The following is a 17,946-nucleotide window of genomic DNA, read 5'->3' as shown; positions in this document are numbered from 1 at the left end:
AGGGGAGGGGGAAAGGGGAGGGGGAAAGGGGAGGGGGAAAGGGGAGGGGGAAAGGGGAGGGGGAAAGGGGAGGGGGAAAGGGGAGGGGGAAAGGGGAGGGGGAAAGGAACCCACCACCACCAAAAACAGCTTAACTCTACTTTTGAGAAACTTAATCAGTAGAGACTAAGGGCAGTTCTGATGTTGCAGAAATGTGTACACAGCTTAAGATTCACTAACCATCTTCTTCATTCAATAGGCTCAAATCATCCAAATGAGCAATATTAGTAAAGGCTTCTATTCTTCTATCCAGCTCCAAACAGAGGAAAAGGTATCCAGGCCAAAACCTTAAATAAGAGTAAAAATTTCCAGGAATCAAATATTTAGCCTAAACTGAAATGAACAGTAATTAAATATTCACTTAGTGAAGACAGAAGCAACTGAATTTCTTGAATGCCAACAATCATACCACTCATTGCAGAGCGGGCTCACAACACAAGGGGTATCAGATGCATTAAACTGGACTCTTAAAATTAATCCTCAAAACAGGAAATGTTTCTGAGTGAAACTTATTCAAGCTAGGAGCAGATAAGTGTTTTTCATTTGTATCTTTTTGGGGTCAGAGCATCAGCTAAGCAAGTATGAAGAATTAGCAATCTTTCATCTTACCCATGTGATTTGCAAATGTCTGCCATTTTCTCTTTTGTAACAAAATCAGCTGGGAGTTTAATCAAAAGCAGAATGAGCTGGCTGTAGCCCCATGTAAACAAATGCGATCGTGGCCTAGACAAAGAAAAATTTTGTTTTAAAACATTAATGGTTTTCTTCAAAAAAAGTTTTCTCTACAAGAAATTCAGGTTTATCAAATAGAAGCAGGAAAATTAACGAGACACAGCATAGTCTCAGCAAGAACAGTCATTCAATAAGGTATTACAGGTAGTTATTTAATCCTTTGGTTGCTTCTGCTGAACTCTGCAATATGCAAAATGCTCCAAGGATTCACTGACATCCAAAGTATCATATCAAACTTAAGACTGCAGAACAGTTAAAGCTTCTTCCTGCACTCAGAACCTCAAGTGAACTCCGCTTTACCTGGGATTTCCTTCCACATCCACAGTGTTTGCTCTTTGTGGTGCATCAAGAGAAACTGCCAAGCACAACCAATCCAGTCGTATTGATTCCGGCTGCAGAAGAGATCTAAGAAGAGATGACCTACAAAACAAAGCACATGGGGAAAAAAATGATTTTTAAATATACCAGATACATGGAGACGTAAAAATTGCATACGAGCAAAAAAGTAAAACATGATTAAAATGAAGCATGGAAAAAACTAGAATCATTTATGTTCCTAGAAACTGAAGGGAACCACAGAAAACCATTAAGTTGACAGAGGTTGGATTCCCCTTGCTTTTTTTTTTTTTCCTAAATACTGTCTAACCTGGGTATGCTGAACAGTAGGCACAAGAACAAGAATAGCAGTTTAATTTGAAAGAATGTTGCAGAAAAAATATTAAAGCTAGCACCTAAGCTAACAAAATCCATACCAAGAAACCAACTAAATCTGGCAGAATAACTTGGAAACATAAAGAGCACCAAGCACAGAAATATTACAACAGTTAAACGAAAAAAAACATCCGCGTGATGAAGGCAGCACAGAGGTGAAAGGCTCTCTATTCCCTTTACCTTTTATCCTCTGGCTGTGACTTCATCAGGCTATCTAAATATGCTAAAAAGTGAGCTGGATCATTCCTACAAAGCTGCTTGATATCAGAAGGCGAAATAGAGGGGTGGAACTTGATCAAGGGCCGAAGAGCTGTTTCCCCAAATTTTTCATAAAGCCTAAAGAGAGACAGAACAAAAACCATTTTCAGAAAGGTGATCTTCTGAAGAGATTCCCAGAAAGCTTCATGAAGTGTGAAGCTCTCAAAATCAATTCCTGCTAGCAAGTTAACCACAGGGAAAAGAGAGGAGAGAAAAAAAAAAAAAAAAAAGCACTTGGCTACCTTTGAGCATGTACCAGTAACAGAGGGCCATCATCCCAGGGCCCCAGATCACGCAACAATTTCAATATTTTCAACATATCTTCATTTTCCATTGCCAAAGCAACTGGACTGTGACAAGTTAGTTCTGAAATAAATTAGTCCACATGTTACAAGATACAGACAATGTTTTGCCTTAACAGCAAAGCAGAGCTGTTGTTACATGTACAGATACAAGTTATCTTTTCTACTTCCTCAGAACAGCAGCAACAAGTGAACACTTCTTAATGAACAAGTCATGAAATGTCACGGAAGTCAACATCACTTGGAGGCAGTGCTTCCAAATTTCAGTTATAAATGATACAATGAAAGCATGGAGCAATATTCTTGATATATTTTTCACTCATGAAGTCTTTGGACTTCAGAGGATGCGGTTTTTCTCTTGTGAAAAAAAAAAATACACTGCAAGACATATGGCTTGCTGAATATAATGTAGATCTGCAGTTTTCAGTATAGCATATTTTGCTTCTAATAATAAATAAAAACTTTAGTTTGGTCACTGACTTCACAGAAAGCAGAATTCATTATAAACCAAGATCCTGATGAAATGTTGGTAACAGTCTACAAACATGAGTACAGTCCAACTGAGAGCAAACTGGGAACACAGACAATACTTTAAAGCTCTCATGAAGATACAAATTATGGACAAATTCCCAGAAGCCCAACACCACATGCTAACCATCAAAGCAAGATTCTGTTCTTTGACTGATCTCCGTTAGTGCCAAATTAATGCTAAGCCTTTAAGTCACTCTTAAAAGAAAATACATAAAGCAGAAGCTGAATATAGAGAACAGACGTAGTTCTGTTTTCCAGTATAATCAGGAAGCTTTACTTCAATAAGACTAATGAGAAATCAAAAATGTCAAAAGGATTTCTGCAAAAAAAAGGAAGTCTGAAGACATCACAAGCTATTCACTTGCATGGGACCATTTAGCCTGGTTTCACACTGACAGTGCTCTTTAAGTCAGGCCTTTCATTGCCAATGCAAATACCGAAGCCACATCTAACTCCTGCCTTGTTTCTATAGATACTTGATTTTTCATAAGATTCTTCTGCTCATTGAAGGGCATATATTTGCTTTTACATTGATCTGGCCTGTAATTGCCACACCGTTCAACCAACAAACTCCATATAAATTAACGGCTTCAGAAGTAGTTTCTGTGGAATTGCAAAATGAAGGGAATACTATTCTCTCCTAGGAGCCAGTAGATTTTTCCCTACGTTAGTCTTCTGGGGAACACCACGCAAACAACCCCAAAACAGAACAAAACCTTCTACCCACCAATCCCCTTCCCCCACTATATCCACAGAAGGAACATTTGCAGGCATAAATGGGAATCTTCAAGCTTTATTTCATTTTTCTTCCCAAAGTCTTTCAGTCTACTAGTAATAAAATTTTCATTAGTTACCTTTCAATCCTGCGATATATGTATCCCATACATTAGGGCTGTTTGCATATGTGGTTATAATGCACTGCTTTAGTCTTTTCAAATCCAGAAGAAAGAAGTAGCTTTGTATAAACCTACAAGCCAAGGTTGACAAAGCTGCTAGTGGCAGACCTTGATCAGAGCTTTCCTCTGAATCACCATTTCCACAAGAAAACACACTCAGCTCAAAACACAGAGTTGTCAGCTCCACAAGATCTTTCTGAACATCTGGTTCTATGTCACATGGAGCAGAAATTTGAAAGCAGCCACCCAAAGGTCCCTTGAAATTAGTACTATTTTCACATACAGTTTGGCTTTCACAAGTTTCATCACTACTTTCAGAGCAGTCTTCCAAAATACTATTTGGTTCTTTTTCTACTAGATCTCCACCAGTTGGATCTACTTGCACGTTTTCTTCCAGGACTTCCCTCTGTTCTTCAGCACATACAGACTTGCTCTTCCTAACAGAGGAATCAAACTGGTCTCTGCTGCCAAATTTTTCTTCCAGATAGACAAGCCATTCTCGTAAAACCCTTCTCATGCACTGTGGTTCTAACAAAACCAGGGGATCCTGGAGTTTGGCTCTGTAGAGAGAAAAAAAAAAAAAAAAAAGAAAAAAAAAGAAACTTGCTAAGTTGCTTCACAGCTGTAAGACATCACAAGTGAAATATGTATGTTTTGTGCAACTCAAAGTATACTCCTGAACTTGACTTACAGTTAGCTGCTGTTTCTGTGGTTTTGAATGCATCAAACAATTTAGGCTACTTGCACCATCTGTATTTGCTGTTGTACCTCCTGATTTCCCCAGGCTTTCTTTCAGAACTGATTTTTGTTAGGTGTGTGTGCGCCCTGTGTTTGTGATTTCATTATTTTTTGCCATTGTTGTAGGTTGTTTTTTGTTTGTTTTAAGCATGCTTGTAGTTAGGATATAGCTACTCAGTGTTACCCTTTTGTCCTAACCAAGCTTATAGTGGGTTTTGTTTTGTTTTAAATGGGAGAAACAAATCAATTAACCAAAATGAGAGCCTTACAGGTAGCATTAATAGACATTTAGAACATTATTTTTACATGTTTGCAATGAAAAAAAATAGTCATTTTTCTAGTAAAGCCCAACATATCTAGACACTAAAAATTGCCCAGCTTACATAGCTTCTGTTGTTGCAGCCTTGAGATCTCTTAAGTGATCCTCCTCTGGAAGCTGGCAGCTCTGTGGTTCTGATCTAGAAAAACACATTCATTTCAGCCTTCACTGAAGCATTGTATTTAATAATATACATGAGCATTTTCCTCAGATTTGCCAGGAAACAACATTAATTCCATTATTAAAAAAAATAAAGCTCCCATTTCTATAGAAGGAACAGCTCAACAGAAGTTACAGATGAATTGGACATGAAGAGCAACCATAATAGTGTTTATGTAGCCTTTATTATGGCTTCTGCTCTAACTACAGTCGATTTCTGAAAACACTAAATGAAAAAAAATAGTATGACACCATATGAAAGTTACCATAAATTATCAAATTACTGGAATATGAAACAGTTTAGCTCTGTGTTAATTGGACAGCCATTATGTTTTATAGGTACCATAAAACATGTTTTGTGGGAGAAAAGTGTGTGGACTCCACACTCTGTAAGCGCAGGACATTAACTGTTGGACTCATACCACTAGCAGGCATCACAGGTATGCTACATAAGAGTTGCTGAATACACTACATTCTTACAATCCAGTAATTACAGCACTGTGGAGACTGCATGCTCCAACATCCTGAACCAGTTTCTAGGTAAGGAGCCAGCAAGAACCAGCTAAACCCACCAGAGTAACAAACAGCAGCTGGTAAAACACAAACAAGCAAGCTGAGCTCTGTTCTCCTTGAAACGGTACATTTTCTTTAGCTTGCTAGCCTCAGAACACCCAGCAAATGCAATTGCTAAGACAACGTGATTTTGCACTCACATTCCCTCTTCCTGAGGAGATGCTACCAGACTGACAGCCACCTCCTGCTGCTGCTCATCATCCTTTGCTTCTTGCCTCCCTCTAATATCAGGAGTCACATGAAGTGTGCCAATCTTTTCGGTCGTTTTGCGTACAAAGCTGGAAACACTAGAAGTCAGAAGTTCAAACGTGAAATTCAAAGTTCGCAACTGAAACAATCAAGCACTTTTTTTCCATTCAAACCATCGTTTCAGACATCTTTATAACCTGAAGATCTGACAAAAGGATCTCATCAGTGATGGCCAACAAGAACAAAACTCCCTAAGAAACTGCTCAGTTTCAGAACCTGAGTCATAGTCCATAATATCAGCAAACAAACAAACAAAAAAAATAAAATCAAACAATGAAGTATTCAAGACTTGGGGTTTTTACTGCTTGAAAAAACAGGCCCTCATACTAACATTAGTCCTTAGATTTTGACATATTTGTACACACAAATGCAGATTGGCTACATTTCATTTTAGGGCTAATAATGCATCAGGAAAGCATTAGTAAATTATGGCGCTCTTCATAGTAAGAAATGGTTTTACAGCACTCAAAGTTAATTCTTCAGATTATAAAGCTCACTAAAGACATCCTTCTCTTGTCATCTTTTTTTTTTCCCTCCCAGGTATTTTATTCAAGAGAAATCCTAATGAGCACACAGAAACCCATTTCTACCATGAGGAGAACTGTTATCAAGAGCTCAAAAACACCACACCTTCTTATAGAATTATAGGGAAACTTAAAAAAACTAACCATAAAATATGATTTTACTTTATTTAATCATAAATAGAACATAAAGGGTACTTAAAACTAAGTTCTAATTACTATTACTGTTTACAGGCAAACTCCTGAAAGTTGCTTATGATTTAGAAAGAACTCATAACAATGCATGCACGTCTGAAGGCTATTCTGAGATACTCACACTATTGATATCAACTACATTTTTTTGTTGCAGAATATATTTGACATACCTAAGTGATTAAAAAAGAAGTAATGATTCAAACCATCATTATGAAGCAGTAACTTTTTGATTAAGAAACACACCAGTTTCACAAGAATTATTTAAGTTATGTATTTAACACATTTTGCTTTATATGTTGAAGTGAGTTTTTAAAAGGCAATTTGATTTCTGCACAAAATGGACGCTACCATGTTTACTTGAACCTGGCATAAGCTACCATTATTCCATGAACATTCGAGGAATTCATTAGATTTACTGAAAGGTTCCTGTGTGAGGGAAGAAAGATGGCAGGCTAGACAGTACACTTCACAAGCGTGTTTTGGCTTATCTAGCACCATTCAAATATTTTGATTTTTGCCCACAAGCCCTTATCATTCAAAATCCAAGCAGCACAAAAGCTAAATTCTAAAACGATATTTTAGTAAGTTTCTTTTTGAGTACAAACCACAGCCACAGTTTACAAGGTTATGTTAAATATTCTTAGCAGACATTCAGAAAAGTAGGGCTGAAATCTTGGCTGCACTGAAGCTTACAGCAGCTCTTTGGATCTTCATTAGAGTCAAGGTGAAAGCTTTAAATAGCCTAGCAAACTTGACTGCATCTCCAGTGTTTCATTTCAGGTGTTACATTTTTGCAGAGCAGAGTATGAATTAAACCAGACAATGCTACAAATTCACAGGACATAAAAGGGAAGGATGTAATGGATGAATGAACCTCCTGCAAGTTTTACCTTTCTTTCACAGCCTGGAGAGAGACGAGAGGAGATGGGGAACGAAATGACAAAGGAATACTGAATGGGAGAAAAGTCTCACTCCGGTCAGCCTCAACCGCCACAGATGCATGTGATACATTGTCTAACAAATGGAATTGAAATAAAGAGTCATGAAACAATGGCCTGGCAAAAATGAAACAGTGAAACAAAGCACAAGTCACGAATTTATTGCTAGATAATCTGCATGGAATAATCATATTTTTTCAGTATTTCATGTTGAAGATTGTGGGGAGACAGAAAAGCACTGCCTAGTCTCAAGGACCATTTTATTACCGACTTCAAACCTTTTGGCTCTACAACAAGGCAAATGACAATCAGCAACAACTGTCTGAAAACTTACCATCTAACCATAACCTTACAGTTCATTTCAAAGACAAAAAACTTGATTTAATCCACTGTCAGTTATTTAAGCAGATAGGAAAATTGAATGTTGCAACATGCATCAATTCACACAGCCCTACTTCCCATAAGGCAAACTATATCTGAACATACAGAAACACAAGTCATAGTTAAGGTGTAAACAACTCCTATGTAAAGGGACTTCAAAACAAAATTAAACCCATAACTCTCTGGCTTTTGAGAAGAATCACAGGAAATATAGAGCCCCTGACTAGTTCCTCTACACTCTTAAATACCCACCTGTAATCTACAGGGTGTTTTGATTAGTCATTTCCTCGTACAAGCACACTGTATCTTTAAGGGGTGTAATGAAGAAAAAAAGGATTCTTTTGAGTAAAATAACACCGTTTTGCAACGGTCAGACCTATCTGCACTGCGGAGAAGAAAAGATGCTGTACTGTTACAGAAATTCTAACAGAATCCACTCTCCCTCAATAGGACCTAAAGGTCACAACTGACTGGGACCAAAAGGCTGCTTTTGTTCATTATACAAATTAGCAGCCTAAGGGAACTTGTGATATCTTATGTAAATATGATCAGGGAAACCAGCTGCAGCACAGCAAAAAAAAAAAAATGAAGTCATTCACTAAGGCTATTGGTCTTAAATACCAAATGAAGTACATGTGCTTCAAGAATCATCTAGAACATCTCTACCTTGGAACAATCAGCAAATTTGCTATAACTTATTGAACAGATAGAGAAGTTTTAACTAGTTTAAGAACTATGACCCTTCATTTTAGAGTTTTAATGTTAGAAAATATATCCTTCCTGCACATTTTCTCACTTGTAATTTTTTGGTGAACAAAGGTAAAGTGACAAATGTAAGCATAAGGGCTACAAACATCATGTAGCAGGACACACTACTGACAACCAGAGAAGCAAGAATTCTCCTACCCTACTGTAGTTTTCCTCCAAAGTATCCAAATTGTCTTCCCCCTCAAACATCTCTGCAACAGCTCAGAGCAGCCTTTTTATTGGAAAGCCTCTCTACCGCACCCTCAACTAGCTCCTTATCATCCCAGGTTTCTTCCTCTTCAGAGCACAGAACAAGATATTGTTTCACTACGTTTCAGCTAGCAACAGGTATTTGTTAAGAAATAAACTCCCTGAGTAGTTATGTTAGATATTAGCAATTATATCATTCCCATGCTAATGTATAAATGTGTAAGAGGTGATCCCCTTTACAGGCGAAATCCTGCAAGAAAGCTAAGTCTACTCCCCCTAAGCCTACTTGTTTTCCCTGAAGAAATAATGCCAGAGACAAGACTAATAAATTCTTTCCCGTAACCAAAAAGACTGGAAGGATAGGGACATCAAACAAATCTGATTTGAAGCTCAGTTAACACTGCCATACTCAGCCAAGACAGTCTCAGTATTATTAACACTGAATTGCACACAGAGGGGGGGGAAATTTTGAGTGAAACTCTAGCTTGGGAAAAGCCCTCTGGATCTTTTGTATTCTTTCTTGCTTGTGTTTATGTGTTTATTTCTGTGGAGCCAGTATTTCACCCCAGTGTTTCAAGAAAGAGTTTGACTGGAGGGTAGGGTGACTGTGTTTCCATTGAACAAATTAGAAAAATTTATAGATAACTTGATAGTGGAAAATAAAAGCACAGAGCAAATCCGTTCTTGTAAAATACATACTGCATTTGAAGAACATATTTTCATGAAGAAACATTACCAAGTTCCACCTGTTCATCTTCGTGGTGTGCAGGAAACTCTTTAAGTCTCTCATCTTCTGAGAATGTTTGACTGTGGAGAGAACACGAATCTTCATCGGACTGACTGCCTCTTCGACTAATAACACGATATATACCAGAGTCCAAGACACTGAAGCTTTCCTGTCAGACAAGGGAGAAGGGCCAGATGTTTTTCGAGTTGCACTTCCTTGTTCAACTTCCTGCAATGAATTGAAATAACCATCCCAACAGAAATAACCTAAGAGCACTTCATGATTCACCATCTGAGAAAGCCCTATGGAAGATCAGGTTACTGACAGATCTAGAACAGCAAAGGGCACACGTGCTGTTAAATGAGTAGTCCAGTGACATTATAAAGATGCACACACTGCAACTGCTTTCAGGAAAGCAGCCTGTGAAACAGTGGGCGTACTTAGTACAAGACCACTACACAAAAACATTGTGGCTTTAGTCCCATATGTAAACCACCCACTTCACCCCATATACCCACATTCAGATGAGTCCACATTCTTTTTACCAGTAAACCATGCCTAACTAGCACAACTATGGATCCTCTAAAACTGTCTGCTTCTAGACACATGCCCTTTGGCTCATGGTCAGTCCACATAGTTTACTTTCCCGTTTGCTAATGGAAAGAACTCCTTTACCATGTCCAGATGGAATTCACGTTGCTGTTTTTTAAGCTTCACTTTTTAAATACTTAGATCAAAAGCAACTCATGTTGTATTAACTATGGAATGTTTCCCCTTTCTTGAAACACTGCTGCGAAGTCAATGCCAAGCAGCTCTATGTATAAAAGAGTATTAAAAACATGCTTTAGTTTTTCCTTAGAGCTTTCTGTTTGAGCTGCAGAGTGAGACCATTTTTAAAACAGGGCTAGGACAGCTCTGAACATTCAGACATTCAGCATTCACCAGATAAGACCACAGTTATAATCAAGATGACCTTTACTGAAGCTCAGGGAGGTACAAAACTCAGCTGTGGAGAAAGCTTTCTTTGTATGCTTCTTTGTATCTAACTTTGTCCACATCTCAACCATTAGCCATAAAATAACACAGAAAGACAGGGGTCTAAGAGCCCAAAGAATGCAAGTAGTAGTATTTAATGCCTCCCTACCCCAAGTAACTTTAGAAAACAGTATTATTGCCTATAGTAGACAGTGAAACCAAAGCCTCATCTACAAAGAAATCAACAAGATGGTTGTAAGACACAAAGATAAAACTTCTAGCTCACGGTTTTGGCATTACCAATACACTTACATGAGATGAAATGCTACTCCTCCTACTGCTGCACGCAGAATCTAGAGGTTCCACTTTCAAGATCAGTTCCTCCAGACGTGAAATGAGATCCTGTTGGGTTGAGGCATCCAGCTGAGACTTCAAGTGCTCCAGCTTGTCTAGTGGCAAATTTTTTCTTGCCTAAAAATATACAGGGAAACAGAAGCATTATTTCTAATGCATGCGTGAAAAAATTAACAACGTACTACATATGCAGGCTCATTTTCATACTAAAAGTATAATGTCTAGCAGACTTCTTAAAATCTCTGAAAATACAAATCTTGGAAACCCATGGAACTTATTATAAGAGAACAGGAAACAAAATAGAGTTATATTGCACATTTACAAAGAGGTGTTTACTTACTCTGCAAGAAATTATTGAATTTTGGAAGAGACAAGAGACCCTGGCAGCAATAGTCCAGAACCCTCTTCTTATCATGCGATCTACACAGCGGTCTACCAGCAAAAGGGAGAGGTGTACAACTTTTCCGTTTGTATGCAGACAGAACAGTTCACTTTTGTAAACTGCAATATCCTGAATATCTGCAAAACCAGATGCACAGAAGCATGTTAAGGACTGAAATTGTTCCTCAGGATTCTTTTTTGTTCCTGAAAGAAGCTGAAAATCTATCTCCCTGAGTGCAAGTGTATGCAACAGCCTAATACATGTAGCACAAGTGGTATGGAGAACAAACACTACAAAGCACTAAGCTAGCATCTAACAACTATAAAGCACAATTCAAGTATCAAAACTTTCCAGAGTTGCATTTTTAGACAGCATCCAAAAGTACACTTAAGCTACTTAAAGTTCCCTTTTCCTTTGAAGAATGAAAAGCCAAACCAAGATTGATAAATATGAGAGAGGTGCACCAATATTAGCCTTGAAAAAGAACAAAAAGATTCCGTAGCAGAAAACCTCTTTGACCTTTCAGCAGTTTCCAAAGGAAATAGTTATGCTATGTGCAAACATTCAAAGACATAGACATCGGAAACTTAACACCAAAAGGTGGGAGAGATGCAGAAGGAAGAAGTCAAGTGACAACGACCAACAGTTGTAGGACTGTGCCTAAAACCATACACATATCACTATTTGAGGCATCACTCATGTGACAAATATGTTAGATGTTAGAAAAATGTTTTTTCAGCTTTCAGCAGTTTGATTATCCTTCACAGGATACCTGGGAATAAACAGCAATGGGGAAAGAGTACTGTGGGTTTTGTTATTACCTCAAAGTATTTTGTTACTGCACTTGAAGATTCACTTTATACCAGGTTTTGTTTCTCAGAAATATGGAGGGAGGAGTTGGCTGGAAGGGGTGGGAAGAAGGGTAGTCAAGGGTACAACAGATGACAACAAAAGTGATTTCTTTGATAAACATTCTGCAATCCAGCTGCAGAAATGGAGCCTGAAAGACTTCGTGTTAGACAAGGACTTCAGATATGACAAACATAACAAACCATATTACAAACTACGATTCTTAAAGTTTACCTTTTACTTCACTCCAGAGTAAGACTTGAACACTTTGGGGAACAAAGATATAAATGCCTCTTTCTGTCCAGGTCACGACATAATGCTCACTGCAAGAAAAGCAGATGTTAACCAGGCTAAAGTTAATCGAAGTAGTCATCGTAAGCCAACGTCATCCCTACGTACATGAAGTACAGTAAACGAGACAGTTGTTTAACACAATACTTGGAAAATTCTTACGCAAAAAATGTTAGGTTGATAATACAAATTAGGAGCATACACAACTTTTGGAAGGATTTTTAAATCTACTTTATCAACAGGAAACCAACACTCACGTCAAATACAGTAGCTTGGGGAAAGATAAAGATTGTGGAGAGCAGCTGGAAGTTGTGTAGTGAGGATCCATCCTGTAAAGAAAAACAATCTATTACAAGACATAACCATAACAGTATCACATTCTTAATCTTTAAATCTAAACCCAACTTAAATATATATAGTCTTACAACAGCAAAGTTCACTGCTACAGTCACAGAAACACCTCCAGAACCAAGGCTTTGGCACTTTTAGTTGAGTAATTAACTACTGGTTTTCATTATTAGATGGAAACATGTTAAGAGGACAGCTAGGGTTAAAGTTTGACTGCGCTGGGAGTTTATTTCATCTTCTCAGCTAGTCTCGGAGTCCCTAGCTTGCTTATCACCGGTAAGGCTCATGCATTACCTGAGAGTAACAACCGGGAGAGGTGGTGATGAGAGCAGCTGCTTGAACTGATGTGTGCTTTGCACTTCCCCATCAAAGTTCACCTCCCACATCCTTGAGCCAGGCCGCGCACAATATATGAGTGGCTGCTGATTCCCGCTGTTTTTTCCAACAGGGAAGAAACATGCTCCGAATTCTCCATCTCTCTCTTTGTTACCAATTTTCCAAAACTTCTCTCTAGTGGAGAAAATGCATTTGTTAAGGCAGCATTAACAAAGGCTCTAATTAATTTTATGTTGTTCTTGAAGAATGAAAATACTAAATCCTAATTGCTGAACTGATTGTTTGTCTTCTAAATTCTGCAGTGAAAATTCTGAAACCCACATAAAAGTTTATAATATATGGGGTGCAGCAATATTTATTAGTTTAAGTAAAAGCTCAGATCATGAACTTTTTTTCCTCCTTCAGCAGCTGCTGAAAAAAAGTCTTCTGCAGTAAATCCACCTGGTGGCATAGCAGCCTTTCAAGTCCTTTATTTTACAAGTAAAACATAACTTGCCTCTCTGTATCACACAAATAAGTACGTGTAAGTGAAGATATGAGCAGTCTTCCATCCAAATAATCGAGCTGAACAACACGGGAATCTACAGTGGTTATAATCTGAACGGGAAACATCACAAAAGTGGCAGCAGCCTACAGTTTAAAGAAAAAAGAAGAAAAACACATACTGGGTTCAGCATAAAGATTATTTCATTAAGTTAAAATGGCATAATTCAGAAAAGGCTCACACTTGAATATACAGCATAAGACAAAGCAAGGCAATGCAGTTCCTCTCTTCTCTCCCCCTGTGAAACAAGGTTCTAATGCTTTGAGATTAGAGGAATCTAAATCATCCTCTTCCCAAAACCATTACTGAAGTTTTTCATTACCGAAGTTTTAAAAAAAAGAAATTTTATCCTATAGCACACAGACTTTTATTTTTTTTTAAGAGTGTGTTTTTGTAACTTTAGGAGGGTCCTTTACTCTTTTGTAAGCTTTGTGCACTTGCCAATTCTCTCAATTCTCTCCATGGGTACTTTCAGTCAATTCTTATAGAGACAGATCTGAGGGATTACTGAATAAAAAAAAAAAAAAAAAATCCATCAGATTTAGGTGGTTTATAATAACCCACAAACTTTTTCTATTACCCAACAGTGAATTACCCAAATGCTCTTAATTACTCAAGTCTCTCAGCTTGCATGGGTGCCAGAACAAAGTCCTAGACAGACTTCTTATCAATACAAAACTGCTGCAAAGTGTGCTCCCATTTTCTAGTGGACAATCACCATGTTTGACAGTTTAAAGCTGTCTTGATTGTTAGGAATGTGTCAATTGCTTACTTTGAACAAACTGCACTACATTTGAGACTCAACAGCCTTAACAGGCCCAAGCAGGCACATATTTCATTGGTCTTGCCCTTCTCCCCTATCCTTCCACAGCTGATTTTCTTGCTCTTTAAATGCAATGTTTTACTTTTAAGACAATTTTCCTTCTAAAATCTCTCACGAGGGATGGAAACAACCTGAAGGAACATGCCTACTCCCAGGTTGTGCTGCATCTCACCAACTAAAAGGAGAAGGAAATGACCTAGTCATGATAAAACTTGAAACACTGAAAGACTGGAAATCAGGCTGCTATTCATTAACATGCGTGCCTTTTACACAACGTGTAATTGGTTTAAAATTTGTGTCCACCCACCATTTGTTTTAACTACTCCGCACCTTCAAGAATGAGAGTATCCAGACAGAGCCCAAGAAATACACATTTAAGAAGAAGGATAAACAAGTACAACTTTCTTACTGATCCAGGAAGCCCAGAAAAAAATCAGTCTGACTGCATTTTCTCAGGCTGACAGATGAGCTGAGGACCAAAACATGTGGCTGACACTGCACCTGGAGTCTAAGGGGTCCAAGGAGTCCATCAGGCTCAGCAATGCCAAAACTGAGTACTTGGATACTTGTCAACTCCAAGAGGAAGAAGCTCGGCCAGTACAAACACACTATTTTAACACTGCTCTGTCCTGTACTGAAGGGAATTCTATGAGACCATGCTTGATCTTGATCATAGCAAACAAATTTAAGATGAACTGTGGATTTGCTCAAATCTCTAAAGTCTGGACAAATTTCTGTCAGAACCTACCCGCACAAAGTCAGTCTGAATCCAGCGTCTCTGTGTTGCTAAATCACACAAAGTTTTTAGTTCTATAAATTTGAAAACAGTTTTACACTGAGTTACTAAATTAGATTAAAAAAAAAAAAAAAAAAAAAGGTTTGGGTATGGAATTGCAAGGATTTCTCCTGTTATCTCAGTAGACTGTTTCTCTTGCAGTCAAAGCGACCCAGAAAGTTTGTTTTCCCAACACCCAAAACAAATTCTCCTCTGCTCTACATCTCTTTTTTTTTTTTAAAAAAAAAAAAGTTACTTTACCTTCCCTTGTTTTGATGTGTTAATCTTGATGGCTGATACTTTCCCCACATGATCTCCTACAAAAACACGGAGGGCTCCTGTATCCCAACATAGAGCCGTGACTTTTCTGCCCTTATGCTCAGAGGAAACATAAATACGTTCTGGTTTCCCACGACGTTCCTGATTCAGCTCCCAGACTACTACAAGACCTTGGCTGCAACATTTAAAAGAAAACACAGGTTGAGCGTAAGTGTTCTAAATGTATTCAGTGTTTTATCAGCGACAAAAACGTATTATCCCAAAAAAATAGAAAACCTAAGCAAGAAGTACACCTCAGAGCAGGCAATGCCAGCAAGGATGCTAAGCATAAGGAAAAATATGCATTTAAATTTTAAACAATGTAAGTGATATTAACTGCAAATTTCACCCTGCCATGTCACTGAAAACATTTCTTCTGATGCTGAAGGGTCTCAAGGGTACATTTATCATATCTTTGCATGCTGAGCTCTCTCACAGATGTTCTGTTACAGAAATAAAAGTTTCTTCCTAAAATAATTATGCCAGAAAAAATAATAAGCAAACTACGCAGAAAATAATTCTGTTGAAGTCTCTACCAGTTAATTCCCTGCCCCCCTCCAAGTTCTCAATAGATGTCAGTCTGAAACTCAGAAGTTACTTCAAAATATTTATCCGCCATTAGGGTTTCCGAATCACTCACCTGGTGGCAACAGCAACGTAGTCTTCATCATGCAAACAGCAGGCAACCTGGGAAATGGCACCTTCCTGAAAGCATGTATGGCAGTAAGCATGGGTAAGAAACGTTCTTGTACTACCTTTGCCAGAACACAACTTTTATCTCTATGAAATAAAACAGATTAACGTCAACAGCTGCTACCAGTTTGTGGTGATAGGGGTGCTTTTGTTTGTTTGGGTTCTGTTTGCAAACACTGAGCTTACTCTAAGAAGCAGCAGTCAACAGCATGACTGGATCAAGAGAATCAACAGCTCATCATCCAGCCTGGGAACACAGAAATCAGTCTCCTGTCCTTGTACCTATGGAAGTTGTTTTGCCAGAACTACGCAAGATGTTTGCAACCTCCAAAGATGGTTGCATTCATTTTATAGTGGGAGCAACAATGGCTCCCAGGAAACAGTATGGGGCGATAGGAACGGCAATCCCTATTCCTTGACCTCCTTCAGAAAAAACAAACAAGCCTACATTTTTTTTGCCTATTCAGGTAGTTCACAGTTTGGATACCCAAACATTAGTAGCTATCCACATGTTGGCTGCTCTAGTTACACATTAGAGGGTTTTCTTTTGACTCAAACATTCAGGGGGTGACTTTGCTGATGTTGTTAAAAGTAAGAATCGGATAAGCAGAGATCTGTCCCTCTCAAGCCATTTCTTTCACACCTCAAGAAACACATTACACCACATGCTCTGGGGACACAGACCAGTACCACAACCCTTTTTAACACGTAGCAGTCTGAAATGTTACCTTATTTGGACAATTTAACAAGCTGAAAATGCCCACTGACTCTTAATAAAATCAACATGAAAACACATCTTTCCCAGTCTCAATTCCCCTGGACACTTTTGTCCACAATATTTTACCCTTACCTTATGAGTAAGAAAGAGCCTTTGCTTCCAACCATCTCTCTGTATAAGATTCAGTCCTCCTCCGGAGCTGCCTAGAGCTATCCATCTCCTCGACACAGCTATACATGTGCACTGAAGGCATAAAAATCATCAGGCAGAACACAGACACTAGTAAGTACAGTATCTTTTCTTTGCATTATTATTTTGTCTTTTAAAGCGTTCATCGCTTGCCAACTTTGTGTGCCACTCCTCAAACACTAGCAGCAGAGCCATCACTAAAGAAAATAAAATTGCTTTTTCTGAGATCCAAACAAATGGTAGAACATAGCAACTATCTAAGATTGTATTTTTTACCCTGCAATTGCATTAAAAAAAACACTGTAGCAGGATTCTGTCTTCACTTCTTCTTTCTCCACAGCACACCACCCATAAGCTAACACGCACAAACTCCCAAAGAACATGATAAAGCTTGTGTGCTAATTAGAACAACAAACTGATTAGGATAACTTTTTTAATTGAATAACAAAACCAAACATCACAAACTCACCTTCAGACGACTAGAATCCAGCCTGAGAGCAGAAAGCAACGGATCCAAACATTCAAACTCTGCCAGGACATGGTTGTAAGAGTCCGGAACGACTGGCGCAGAGGCCATAGGTGCATAAGGCAGGCAGTGTTCACTCATGGGTACATCACAGCTTCAGCATCTGGCAGCACCTGCCAAAAAGAAGGTAGGTTCCTCAATTAGTCCAATTTTTAGTATTACAACAGATGCTTTGTGTTTAAAGAGACTATTACAAGAAGAGGAAAATGCTCAAGGGGCATTAGACTTCAGCATACCAACAACACCCGTGCACCCGGTTTTAAACTCCTTTGCCCAAGCTCTGCAGGTAGACGCCTATCACTGACGCTTAGTACCCATGGCAAGCCCCAGCAGCCTACCTCTGGGGAGCGTTAGGGAGCCAGAAGCACTTCTGCTGCGGAACGCGAGAAGTTCCGAGGGGTGCGCTGCCCCAAAACCCAGAGGCGGGCAGCCGGGGAGGGAGGACGCAGGAGGCCCCGTACAGACACCGCCGCAGCGGCCCCCGGCCCCCCGAGGCAGCCCCAGGGGAGGCTCCCGGCCGCCCCCCCTCAGCCCTCAGCCGCCGCCTCACGCCAGCGGCCGCCCCCCGCGGCACGTGACCCGTGGCGGGGGGCGGGGCG

The 17,946-nt window shown here is 39.0% G+C and overlaps 1 protein-coding gene across 3 annotated transcripts; it reads right to left on the bottom strand.

Moving 5' to 3' along the window:
- Nucleotides 1-107: 107 nt before the first annotated feature.
- Nucleotides 108-17,828, bottom strand: HPS5 (HPS5 biogenesis of lysosomal organelles complex 2 subunit 2). Of its 3 annotated transcripts, none has more exons than XM_035311589.1 (21): nt 17,686-17,828; nt 17,291-17,450; nt 16,765-16,875; nt 15,862-15,926; nt 15,165-15,357; nt 13,258-13,391; nt 12,720-12,935; nt 12,335-12,406; nt 12,021-12,109; nt 10,896-11,074; nt 10,514-10,672; nt 9,236-9,395; nt 7,114-7,237; nt 5,399-5,545; nt 4,591-4,665; nt 3,428-4,029; nt 1,983-2,106; nt 1,663-1,818; nt 1,072-1,191; nt 649-762; nt 110-326 (listed from the first exon to the last, which is right to left on the bottom strand). In XM_035311589.1, the coding sequence occupies exons 2-21, from the start codon at nt 17,426-17,428 to the stop codon at nt 215-217; spliced, it is 3,090 nt and encodes a 1,029-aa protein (XP_035167480.1). In that variant the 5' UTR covers nt 17,429-17,450; nt 17,686-17,828; the 3' UTR covers nt 110-214. The 3 variants fall into 3 exon arrangements, with proteins under 3 accessions (XP_035167483.1, XP_035167480.1, XP_035167481.1); XM_035311590.1 differs by lacking the exon at nt 17,686-17,828 and adding an exon at nt 17,601-17,672; XM_035311592.1 differs by lacking the exons at nt 13,258-13,391; nt 15,862-15,926; nt 16,765-16,875; nt 17,291-17,450; nt 17,686-17,828 and having other exon boundaries at nt 108-326; nt 15,165-15,351.
- Between the last annotated feature and the right edge of the window lie 118 nt (nt 17,829-17,946).

Source organism: Oxyura jamaicensis (assembly GCF_011077185.1).
Source record: "Oxyura jamaicensis isolate SHBP4307 breed ruddy duck chromosome 5 unlocalized genomic scaffold, BPBGC_Ojam_1.0 oxy5_random_OJ71292, whole genome shotgun sequence".
NCBI classification, from domain to species: Eukaryota; Metazoa; Chordata; class Aves; order Anseriformes; family Anatidae; genus Oxyura; species Oxyura jamaicensis.
The sequence above is the reverse complement of the archived record's forward strand: the minus strand, read 5'-3'. Positions and strand labels throughout refer to the sequence as shown.